The sequence below is a fragment of the Leucopleurus acutus genome (genome assembly GCF_964270905.1).
Source record: "Leucopleurus acutus genome assembly, chromosome: 7".
NCBI classification, from domain to species: domain Eukaryota; kingdom Metazoa; phylum Chordata; class Mammalia; order Artiodactyla; family Delphinidae; genus Leucopleurus; species Leucopleurus acutus.
This window is the reverse complement of record NC_139150.1, coordinates 107526169-107538810: the sequence shown is the minus strand read 5'-3', so window position 1 is coordinate 107538810 and position 12642 is coordinate 107526169. Positions and strand designations below refer to the sequence as shown.

The 12642-nt window shown below is 51.8% G+C and overlaps 1 protein-coding gene across 1 annotated transcript in view; it reads left to right on the top strand.

Annotated features, from left to right (window-relative positions):
* XKR6 (XK related 6) overlaps positions 1-12329 on the top strand; it is a gene marked incomplete at both ends in the record, with an annotated part of 271218 nt that extends 258889 nt beyond the window's left edge. Inside the window, one exon of the mRNA XM_082842272.1 lies at positions 11365-12329. Coding sequence (XP_082698398.1) covers positions 11365-12329 — 965 coding nt within the window. The remainder of the gene's footprint in view (positions 1-11364) is intronic.
* Positions 12330-12642: the final 313 nt, after the last annotated feature.

Genomic DNA, 12642 nt, shown 5'->3' with positions numbered 1-12642 from the left:
TGACATTTGTTCCAGACGCTCTAAAGTTTGCCTTTACCTAGCTGGCTGGGAAGATGGTATTTCGATAACTCTGACAGCATCTTAGAAAGAAGAGGCAACCGAATCAGAGGGCTGGATTTAGCTTTCCTCCTGCCCGGTCCTTTAAATACCAGTGTTTGACCTTGAAGCTCCTTGAGAGGGGGGCTGTTGCCTTCCCCCATGTTCCCAGAGTGACCGTAACTCATGCTCAGCCGCTCAGAAGAGACTCCTTATCCAGGTATCAGACCGCAGAGATGCTGTTCTCATGACCTCTCCCAAGGTCACTGGTCTGCGCCCCAGGGGCCTCTTTCAGGATATTGAGCAGTTCTCAGGAGGAACTCTAGGAAGCCTGAATCTCCAGCTGCTTGACCCATGCAGGTTCACAGTTTGTTTGTAACTTGAGAACATTGAGGAAATAGGAATAGGAACCCCGTCACAGGGTTTCTCATTCTCAGCACTAGTATATCTGGGGCCAAATCATTCTTTGCTTGTGTATTGGGGAGCTGTCCTGTGCTCTGCAGAATATTTAGCAATATCCCTGGTTCCCACCCACTAGATGCCCACAGCGCCCTCACCCCGAGCTGTGACAACCAAGAAAGTCTGCCAGATGTCCTGGGGGTGGGGGGCGTTGGGAGAACGTAACATTCCCATTGAGGACCTTTGCCCTGCTATTAAATGGGTGATTGTGGGTGGTGTCAGCTGAACACGGCCCCTCAGGATGTCCACCTCCTAATCCCCTGAGCCTATACGTGGCACTTTATGCAAAAGGGACTATGCAGGTGTGATTGACTTAAGGATTTTGAGATGGGAGCTTATTCTGGGTTATCCAGTTATATCTGATATAATCAGAGGGGTCCTTATAAGAAGGAGGCAGAGGATCAGAGGGACAGAAGGCGATGTGACAAATGGAAGAGTTGAAGATGCTACGCTGCTGGCTTTGAAGAGGAGGGGAGGGGCCGTGAGCCAGGGGATGCAGGGAATGCAGCTGTGGGTGCTGCAAAAGGCAAGGAAGCAGATTCTCCTGGAGCCTCTACAGACACCTCGGATTGGGACCAATGAAACCCATTTCAGACTCTGACTTCCGAACTGTCAGATAATCAATCTGTGCTGTTTCAAGCCACTAAGTTGGCGATATAATTCGTTACAGCAGCCATAGGACACTGATAGAGCGGGGAAGGTGGCTTTCTTTAACTAGGCAATTGAAGCTAGCTGTTTACAAGACATGGCATCAACACCATGGTTATCTGGGGTTTCCTTTTGTGACTTTGCTTGGGAAAGCGTATCTGTGCAGGCGACACATTTGTTGGGTGACAACTCTGCACCAGGCATGGGGATTACCGGAATGGATAAGCCAGTTTTTCTACCCTCAAGAATAAATGTTAGTTCTATCCTCAGGGAAGTCACAGTTAAGGGAGAAAGACCAACATTCAGCAGAAAACGTGACTATAAAATAGTGGCCGTCGAAGAGGAATGCACAGGCGGATGTGGAGGGGGCAGAGGTGGTACCGTGCATTCATGGGGAGTCAGAAGGGCGTCCCAGGAGGAGATGGTGCCGACCTCAGCCCTGGAGGATGAGCAGGAAAGGGGAGAGGGATGACACGAGCAAGGGCCAAGGGGCCTGAGACAACATAGGGTGCGTATGGGGGTCCGTGTCTCTACTCACAGCCGCTCATATGTGGGCATCGTACTTCGCCGAGGGCCGGGCACTGAGCTAACCCCGTGCGTAGCCATTTGTCTTTTGATCCTTACGGTAACGTCAAGAAGAGCATTCAGTTATTGTTGCCCTTTTACAGGTGAGCAGACAGGCGTGATGCCAGCATCACTTGACAGCAGGGTGGCAGAATCTAGCCTGGTTCCAGAGCGCACACTCAGAACCACGGTGCTCTCCTGCCTCTGTGAGTGCGTTAATACCACCAGGTCCTGACCACGGGCCTGGGAGCAGGGCCCAGACACAGCGGTCTTGGGCACCATGAGTGGGGGCTCGGATGTGAGCCCCTGGGACAAGGGAATTCCTGGAGGCTTTAGCCTTGTAACCCCAGGCCACGGGGGACTTTGGAGCTGGAGGTACTGGGTTTGAAGCTCCCTCTCCAACAGTTTGCTAATGTTGTAACTGTTTTAAAAGACAGGTTTTGTTGTTATTTAGGCATCTCAAGGGCAACAGATCAGGAGACAACTGCCATTGAAAAGATCGCTTGTTACTCAGAGATCCCAAGAGGAGAGGGCATGCCACACCATGGGGTGGGGGGCCACCTGGGGAAGCACCAGTGTCCATCCGCAGGCAGAGGGAGTGAGGGGAAAATGTGGGCAAGAGCCTTTATTGTGGTTTCCCAGGAAAGGAATGAGTGAGGCAGGGGAAGCAGGCTTAGCATAGGCTAGTCTGAATAATTTCAGGAGGCTCTGGGGCACAGCGCTGTCCCTAGTTGTCTGGTACCTGGCCCTGGGGTGATTAGGACAGGGGGATAGTGGCCCAGAGTGTCAGAGCCCAGTAGAGGAGGTGTGCGTTCCCTTCGGGACTGGTTGGTTTGCACATGAAAAGCACTTGTGGTTTGCTATTCTGAGGAATTTGCTAAACCTGGGAGGGGCGGTCCCTCCAGGATCCACAAGACCCCGCAAGGCAAACCATCAGAATAAAAGGACATGCTTCGTGCAGTCACTAGACAGATCCCTCTACCTCTCTGCATCTTGGTCTCCTCTCCTATAAAATGGGACACCAGTAGACACTTCAGGGGATTATTGTCAGGATGAAATGAAATAACTTAGGCAGAGTATCTGGCACAATGCCTGATGCATTGGGAACATTCACTGAATGTTATTCCTCTTCATCTCCGTCTTCTACCCTCAAGGTTTTCTTCTAAAGGACACAGGCATAAATGAAGGCTCCCGGGAAATTCCCCTTTCCCCGGGGGAAAATGGCGGGAAGGGAGATGGCTGGTGGGTCACAGACCCCTTTCCCTATGGGCCCCTTTGAGAATCAGGACAGCTGTGGACGGTCTCGTGAGAAAAATACCCCCACGGTTTTGCACATAGTTTCAGAAGGACCTGACCAATTGCTGCACTGCCCTTGGGGGCTCACGTGCATCACGGTACCTACGAACTTAAGGAAAAGGGGAATGAGTAAGAGAGAAAGCGTATGGAGGTGGTGGGAGATGCCAAGGTGGGAAATGAAGCCTGGAAGGTGGGGGAGGCATTGGGGGGTTGCAGTTTTCAGTGTGCTGGCCAGCGATGGCCTGGCTGAGAGGCCGAGCTCTGGTAAAGGCCTTAGTGAGGTGACACTTGGGGACCTGGGGAAGGGCCCCCAAGGTGGAGGACAGAGCCAGCGCACATGCCCTGAGGCGGGACTGTGCCTGGACCACGTGGGACAGAGGGGGAGCGAGGGGCTGGCGTGAGGCGACCCTGGAGCAGGAAGGGGCCGTCTCATGTAGGGCCCAGGATGAAGGTCTGGTGCCCTGAGAGGGACTTAGGTTTGAGGCCATCGGAGAAGGCAGGTGGTGAAGGGCGTGGGTGGGGACTCCATGGCATACACTTGTAACTCCAGGCAGTGTCGCGAGGGGCCCTACAGGCCGTATAAGGACCACGGCATTAACCCTGGGCGAAGCGGTGTGTCAGTAGGAGAGGCTGGCCGTGCCGGGTTTAGAGGCCAGAACCATTTCCCTGGCTTAAAACAACTTCGGTTCATTTCTTGCTGTTGCGCGTCTATCACAGGTCACTGCGGCGCGGGTGAGGGAGCATGCCCTTCCTCCTGGATGTGACACACACATGCTTCTGCTCATGTGCCAGTGGCTGGGACAGGTCACGGGCACAGCTGAGTTCAGCAGGGCGGGAAGGCATAGCCTCCCTGGGAAAAGGTTGAAAGTCAGGCACCGTTGACAGGCCGCCATGCCTGGGAGGCCACGAGGAGAGACGTACCTCAGCTTAGTCACTTAGGTGGAATTGCGAGTGGCCTGTCGGGACGAGGGCGGATGCAGGGAAACCCACTAGGAGGTCCTCCCAACAATCTGGGCAAGAGAGATGAAAAAGAGGTGTCACCACCTCTGCACTTACTGGCAGGCTCCGGGAGGGGCCTCCAGGGTGGGTCCTCGGCTTTGCAGGCCTACAGATTGGCCACCAGTGCTCACAGAGATGATCAGAGGGGCTCGATTACCAAATTGATAAGAAATTGATGTATAAACCTGAATGCTAATTCCTTCACTTATGAATGGGGATGGGAAGACATGCCCTTCCAGTGATTCAAAAGAGAATCTGAGTTTTGGAGTTAGGTAGCCTGTGTTCAAATCCCGGTTCTGTGATTTCTTAACTACTGGATCTGGAAAAGCGGCTTAGACCGTGAGCCTTCGTTTCTGCATCTTAAAATCAGCCTCAGGTACATTTATAGGGAAGAATGATCCGGTTAATGGGTGTCACAGCATAGAGTCTGGGCCAAGGTAGCGGTTCAGTAGAGGGGCTTTTATTGTTATGGAAACTTATTAGAGATTAGCAGGTGACATAATGAGCCTGAATTCAGAGTCAGTGAAGAGATTTGTCACAGAAACCATGGTAAGACAATGCTCTGTAACGGAGACTCCTGCTGTGGTGGCCCGATTTGAATTCTGTCCCCCGTGGACCATCTCCCTGACGTTAAGGAGCATGTTAAGGTATAATTTCTCAGATGTCAGCTCTCCTGAATTATTCCAGTCCTCCCTTCCTTCCTATGTTTACACCACGCCACCCTGACTGGCCTTGGGTTTTTTTAGGTTGCCTCAGCCACCGGTGTGTCTGTCCTGAGGGTTACATCCACAGGGATGGATGCCATCTTTTATTATGACCCTTCCTAAAGGTCAGTCTGGAAATGTCAGGAGTGTCTTAAGGTGACCCCATGTGGTAACCTCACGTGGGGATCACACTCTCTCCAAATGGGACTAAAATGAATATGTCAGTGCTTGCAAAAGTCTACAGCTCAAAGAAAACTGTTAGACCTTAAATTATTTACTGTTGATGTATTTTCAGTGTAAGTTGAAAAAAGAGATTGATTTCTTTGTTGCTGCCACATCAGACTTACAGAATATAATTCTGACTGATCGTCAGGCAGTGCGTCTGATTTGCTTAGAAGTGTGGAGTAGGAATGTGGAGGAGAACATTATGAGGCTCCTCTAATTGGCACCAATGTTCAGCAAGTTTAAGGGGTGTGCTGGTAAATGCTTAACAACCAGTTTTTAGCAGGGTTGGAAGGAACCCTAATTTGTAGCATTTGCCAATTTCTGTGGTGTAAATATTCCCACCACACCTATTTCAGGCCTCTCACATGACATCAGCCAGCCCACAAAATTCCTGCCAACTTGACAACTGGATCTCGGAAGCCAGGATGACTGGCCCCAGCACACAGACCGTGAGTGAGGAGTGAGATAATCCCAGGGGTCGGTGGTCGCACTCTTGCTTACTCCTGTGTAACCTTGGCCAAGTTACTTGGCGTCTCTGAGCCTGGTTCACAGATGGCATCCTTGAGGCTGGTTTCCTTTCCCTGGTGGCCCGGGTAGGAAAGTACCTTTGTATCATCACTCCCTTGCTGTGTCTCCTGGGTGGAGGTTAGTACAGGAGACAGGCAGTGATGCTTAGAGAGCTGTGCCCACAGCTGCCTTATCTTTTTTCTGAGAGCATTTCTAAGCACAGACTGGGCTTTTTTAAAATGTAGGAAGATGGGTGAAGTTTGATGGGTGGAAAGAGAAGAATTGCCCGTCTAATAGGAGCTCAATCTGGAGAAAATAGACAGTGGAAATTAGACAAGCAGGTGGTGGAGTTCCCCCAAACCTTAGCTTCAGTGGTAAAAGGAGGGAGGAGGTGAGGGCTGAGAGAGGCAGATGTTGACCTTGACGTGTGGATAGACAAATAGCAACTTGAGCCTGTTTCTTGGTTTGGGGAATCTCTGGGGGACCCGCCCATGGGGGTACAAAGCCATATAAATCAGGTGAGTCACAACGGGAGTGTGACCACATCCACATCTCTTAAATTCAGATTCAGTCTCCTCACCTGTAAAACGAGGATAACAGCCCAGCAGGGAAAGGATGCCATAACTGGGGACTAGCTAATGGTCAAGTGTGAAGGACAGAGTAAATCCAAATGACAGATGGCAGAGTCAGGGGGAGATGCATGGACCCAGTCCTCTGAATGCCACCCTTAGGAATTGGTCGTCAACCTCACCGAGAGCTCTCGGTTGTGACTCGGGGGTCAGGAGTGAAGGGAGGTGGGAGAGTTAATGGAGCAAGGAGGTGACCCTCGAGAAGGTTGCAGAAGAGACGGGAGAGGTGGGATCTCACGGCAGAGGGTGCAGGGTCCAGGGGGCTGTTCTTTGTAAGCTGGCGGCGCTTGCCCACGGAGACACGCTGATAGGAGGGAGCTGGGAGCTAGGAGTCTGCACGGCTGACTCTTCTGCGCCTGCTCTGCTCCGCTCAGCGCCCCATCCAGTCCCTCCTCCTCGAGTGTTTTCCAGTGTGTGATTTAGCGGTGGGACCAGAAGGGAGCTCTTTGTGGCAGAAGGGAGAACAGGGCAGCCGGTGACAGGGCCGGGCATTCACCGCCCCCGCTCTGGGAAACAAAGTCCAGCAGTGGACCCCACTCGCCCAGGCTCACAAACAGCCTTGGGGCCAATCCAGGTGCTCCTGCGGCTTCTCAGAGACTCCTTGAACCCACGTGCAGCGTTCCCCCGGCGAGACTGTCTCGCGATTTAGTTTCTCCTCAAGTCCCCTTTCTGGCTCCCATTCACTGGCCCCCAGTGCCCTTCTGCTCTGGTCCATCCGGGTCACGGCCCTGCTTCTTCTTGCCAGACTGCAGCCTCCCTACCTCACCCTGATGACGGCCCTCCTGCCGCCCTGGTCCCTTCCACGGCATCACACCTTTCCTCCTGGTTCCTCCACTTCATCTGCTCCCCACCCCTCTCTGATTTTAGGGTCCCGATCTTCCCCCAGACACCCTGTCACTCTGTCTGCTTCTCACGTGGTGGGACATCCACACTCATTTTTTGCTTTGCTCCCCAACTGGCAACAGTTCAACTGGCAGTGACCCTTGGGTATTGCAGGGACACCAGCAAATTGGTGGTGACAGTGACTTCCCAGAGGACTGGCCCTCCTTGGTCAAGGGCCTCCAACTGCAGGCTGCAGCCCCTCATGCTCTTGCTCCGTTGGTCATAAGGTGTGGACATCCTGTTTCCGGAAACCTTAGCCCCTGGGTCTGGTGATCAGAGTCCCAAGGCCCCTGTCCCAAGCCTTTCTCAGGGGGTGGCCCCCACGAGGCTCTGGCTTAGTGACCTCCCAGATGGTGGGGCTGAACTTGATTCACCCAGTGGGCCAGCTGCAATCCCCCTTTCCTGGTCTGCAGCAGGAAAAGAGAGCAAGCCGTGAAGGTCACTGCCCAGAACTCGTCACAGCCGAACGTGGAGTGTTTTACAATTTCCAGTCTGATCTTTGCAATGCAGAAAATGATGGAGCTGTAAGTGAGAGGAATCATAAATGTGCCCAGGCCTGTCTGAGAATTTCACTGGGGGCCACGAGGCTGCTTCCACAGCCGGTTGCTGTGGTCTTGGGGTCTTGGCCAGGATAATGCATTGACTTTTGGGTTGACCTCGGGCCAGACAGAAATCTTCCAAGTGAGCCACTGCAGGAGGAAAACCCTGCACTTCCTCCCTCTGTAATAATATACGCTGCAGGCCTTTGAAGATTAATCACTTAACAGAGGGAAAGTGATCTCAGTTAATTCTGCTGGAGTCATCTCTTCCTTTGTGGCTTGAATGTTACTTTCCTGAGGAAAGTGGAAGAGAATTCAGATTTGGTTTTTAGCTCCATACTCAGGGCCCTCTCTCAGATACCTGTAGGTACTACACCTCCCATCCACCCTTGGCAAAAGATTCAAATCCTTTACACCCAGAGGGCCCAGTCCCTTCTGAGACCAAATCTGGAGGGTCCATTTAATACAGTGGCTACTTTCAAGGCCGTGGAGTCTGAGTTTCAATTCCAATTCTACTTCTTGATAGAAGTATGATTTTTGAAAAATATCTTGTTCATCAAAAAAATGGAATTGGAACACTGTATCCAATATCACAGACTAGGTGGCTAAAACAACAGAAATTTATTGTCTCACAGCTCTGGAGGCTGGAAGTCCAAGATCACGTGTCGGCAGGGTTGATTTCTCCTGAGGCTTCTCTCCTTGACTGGCAAACGGCCATCTTCTTGCTGTGTCCTCACGTGCTCTTTCCTCTGTGAGCACATCCCAGGCATCTCTGTGGGCCCAAATGATCTGTTCTCATAAGGACAATAGTCATTAGGGTGGATTAGGGCCACCCTAATGATCTCATGTTACCTTAATTGCCTCTTTAAAGGCCCTATCTCCAAATGCAGTCACATAGTAAGGTCCTGGGGGTTAGGGCTTCAACATAAGAATTTGGGGGTGGGAGAGGTGGGGACATTGCCCATAACAAGTACCTACATCACAGGGTTCTTCTAAATAAGACACATGCTCAGTGAATCATGGTGTGTAGTTTCTCTGGGGTAGCCTCTGTTTCCTGTTGGATGTGTGGGTTTGAAGTGGGTGGTCTGTGAAGCTCCAGAGGATATAACGTTCGGCGATCTACAACTTCACCATGTCGGGAGCAGATGAGGCAGAGAGGTAAGACGGGGGCTGGACATCAGCCAGCCCACAGGCCCCCGGCCAAGTGTCAGCTCTCGGTCCTGCACGTGACTGTCTCCCGAGCCCCCCTTGTAATTTAGCAGTGATGTCTTATGACGTTTGCGGAACATTCATACCACATCCTAGAGAGAACTTCCAGAAGCGCTGACCGTGGACCGAGGCGGTGTGTGCGTCGGCTTAGAGGGGAGTGATTTCTGCAATACCCTGAAACCACAGGCATGGATCTGGAAGTGGCGTAGGTGACCCAGAAGATAGATTGACGATGAAGGATTGAATTTCGCTTCACCAGTGTGGTCAGTGGACGTTTGAATTCCTCTTTGCTCATTTTGGGCATGGATGGGGCTACCATCACAGCACACCGAACAATGAAATCAGGACGGTGACAGCAGAGGGGCTGTCCTGCTTCTGCACCCCAAGTTTGTTCAAGAGCACACTCAGAGTTAGACTGGATTAGACCACGCTTCGGCAAAAGCTAACTTCTTACTTCATGAGCTTGTGCTTTTCTGCAAACAGGGGAAGTAATACCTTTTGCTTTATTAGAAGAAACAGAAAAATCAAGCCTTCTTTCCATCCAGCTGCTGTAGAGATCCCCCTGATCACTGAGGGTCGGTAGCACCTCTGAGATATATCACTTTTAGCATCAAGAACTGGGTTCACCAGGAGAGGGGTAATGCCGCAAAGAAGCTTTCCGAGGACGCTCCAGTGTTGGTAATAAGCCTGGCCCAGACGATCAAGATGACTGCACGTTCCCTGCCGTCCAGAAACCTACAGCCTAAATCACGTGACTCCCAAGGGAACCCATTCCCCTCCCTGCCCCAGCCTCAAAAGAACACGAACACAGGGGGCTCTGAAAGGTTAGCATAGCCACTGTGACATGGTCGCAAGAGACCACATGGCTTCAGCAGAGGCTGGTGGAAATGCCCTGTGTGTACAAAGGGCAAAGCAGCACACACACAAGTATTGTGTTCAGAACTTTCCAGAAAAGTGAGAGGAGAATCATCAGGTGTTTTCAAGATTGGCTTCTATGGAGAAATTGGGATTGTTTCTTCCCTGTTTATTTTCCACATTGGCTGTGATTCTTGCAAAAGCAACACATACTCATTGTCACAGTTAACCTTCCAGGCTTTTTCTGTGCTCTGCCAGCACACTGGTTTTTGGCATCAGACTCTAATGTTCTGCAAGCTGCAAACCGGTGCATCTCCCTGAAATGTCGGAAGGGAGGTGCCGCGTGGGCTGGGTGGGGAAGGACAAATGCATGGGGCGGGGGGGAGGGAGCGACAGAGGACTTTGATCCTTCACTGAGGGTCAAGTGGAGAGGTGAGGAGGGGCCGGGGAAAGACCAACAGAAGGCTGGAGCTCTGGGCCATCTTCGTGGGTCTCTTGATGAACGAGGCTCCTGGGTCTGACCTTTGGCCTTAGGAGAGAAAACTACCAGGTCACTTTGATGTCAGCCTGGAAGAACGCCGTAGGGGAATCGTGCTCTGGGGTGAAGGTGGGGACTTCGATTAGGAGATGGTGGCCCATGGGGTAGTATTCAGGGCTCCAGCTGAATTTAGCTGCATTTAATTCTGAAATCTGGGGAGAGAAGAAAAACAAAAGAGGCACTAGACGGACTGAGTGGAGATAGTGCTTGAAGGAGCAGAGGGGCAAGGGGGTCTTGCTCCAGAGGAGATGGTATGACGATGCCTGACTTCGTGATTGCCTGCTCATGGGTGGATTTGGAGAGACTCCAGCCACTGTTTATTGTGTTTAGATTGATTGAGTTACAAATATCACATAGGCAGCGTCATAAATAAAATTGCTCTACAGTCCGTTGGGATCAGACACATTCACTTGCTCGTTGAGGAGACATGTAGGTAATGATGTGCAGAGGCCTTGGAGAGCTCCCCGGGCTAGGGAGGGGAAAGGCATCCCCAAAGCCCAAGTTACACTGCTCATTGCAGGACAGAAGCAGAGAAGGACAGGGCCTCACCAGTCAAGGCCTCAGGGAACCTTGAGCAGTGGCTGATTGGAGAAGGCAACAAGGAACGTGGGGAGACCACGAGAGACAAGAGTGAATGCGAAAGCAGTCAGAGAAACACAGGCTATCCCCGGGTCCTTGATCAGGGTGGCCTTAGGGAGTGGATGGGGAAATGCCAGATAGAAGAATATCCCCTTAAGGGCTCCTTGGCCTTGAGCGAGCTGGCGAGAAGGGGAAGGGTGACTCCAAAGCCTTCTCAAAGTAGAACAGTTGTGCAACTTGGGGCGTTAGCAAGCTCTCGGTCTTCACAATCGGTGATCCCGTCTGCTGGCTGCTCTGAGAGCACAGCCTGGTAGTGACAAGGACACCGACCCCGCCGTGAGCTTATGATCTCTTACAATAGAACACGTGGGGTCCCTCCCACAGCAGAGGTGATGAGCCAGCACAGCGGCCCTGGCTCTCCAGCCCCTTGGCAGGGCACGCCAACCTCAGCTTCACTCTTGAGCCGTGGGTCTCCAGAAGTTCTGGACTGGGTCGTTGACACTGAAGCTAGATTTCACAAGCTGTCAGCTTAGGGGGCAGCCATGGCCTCCAAGTTCGGGTCCTGATTTTGTGTTTCTTTCTCCCTCCTCCTTTAGATCGTGGTGTGTGTGGGCGTCTCCTCGGCTGGCAGCCCTGCTGTGCCCGGCGGTTGAGGTCCACGGTTTTGACTGTGTGGGTTTGTGTCTTTCCGGCAGGTGTCTCCTCTGTGACTTCCCTGATGTCCCTGGCTTGGGTGCTAGCCTCCTATCACAAGCTGCTGCGGGACTCCAGGGACGACAAGAAGAGTATGAGCTACAGAGGGGCCCTCATCCACCTCTTCTGGCGCCTCTTCACCATCTCATCCAGAGTTCTCTCTTTTGCCCTCTTTGCTTCCATCTTCCAGCTCTACTTCGGGATCTTCGTGGTGGTTCACTGGTGTGCCATGGCCTTCTGGATTATCCATGGCGGAACAGACTTCTGCATGTCCAAGTGGGAGGAGATCCTCTTCAACATGGTGGTAGGGATCGTGTACATTTTCTGCTGGTTTAACGTCAAGGAAGGGCGGACTCGATATCGAATGTTTGCATATTATACGATAGTCTTGACCGAGAATGCTGCCTTGACGTTCCTTTGGTATTTTTACAGAGACCCGGAGACCACTGACTCCTTTGCGGTGCCAGCACTGTGTTGTGTCTTTATTAGCTTTGTGGCTGGGATTGCACTGATGCTCTTATACTATGGTGTGCTGCATCCCACGGGGCCGCGAGTTAAGATCTTGGCCAGCTCCTGTTGTGCCGAGCTGCTCTGGGGCATCCCTTTGCCCCCCGATGTTGAGCCCATGGCGCCTCAGACCCCTGGGTACCGGGGGACCCAGGTCACGCCTACCAGAGCCGTAACGGAACAACAGGAGGATCTCACGGCTGACACTTGCTTGCCCGTTTTCCAAGTGAGACCCATGGGGCCCGCTACCCCGTTGGGGCGTCCTTACCTCCCAGAAGGGCCCCTCATTAAGATTGACATGCCAAGAAAGAGATACCCAGCTTGGGATGCTCATTTTGTAGACAGGAGATTGAGAAGGACTATTAACATTCTGCAGTATGTCACCCCCGCCGCGGTAGGCATTCGGTATCGAGATGGACCGCTCCTTTACGAGTTGCTACAGTATGAGTCTTCACTCTAAGAGCATCTTGACCCAAGTTGAGAAGGGGACCTTAAGTTTGGTTTGCGGTAAACGCCGCTTGCAAGAAATATAACTCCTCCCTTCCTTCAATACACAGAACTACCACCACCACTACCACCACCACCACCAATGCTACAAAAAACAAAAAGAAAATAAGTCACAACCCCTTCAGATAAGCTTTCTTTCCAGTCGCTGTATGTATACAAAGATATTCTCTATGTTTTGTAAGTAAAAACAAAAAGAAAACCTTTCTTTTGTTTTTTACACATAAGTAACAGTATTGAAAAAAAAATCCCACACTATGGTTCATACG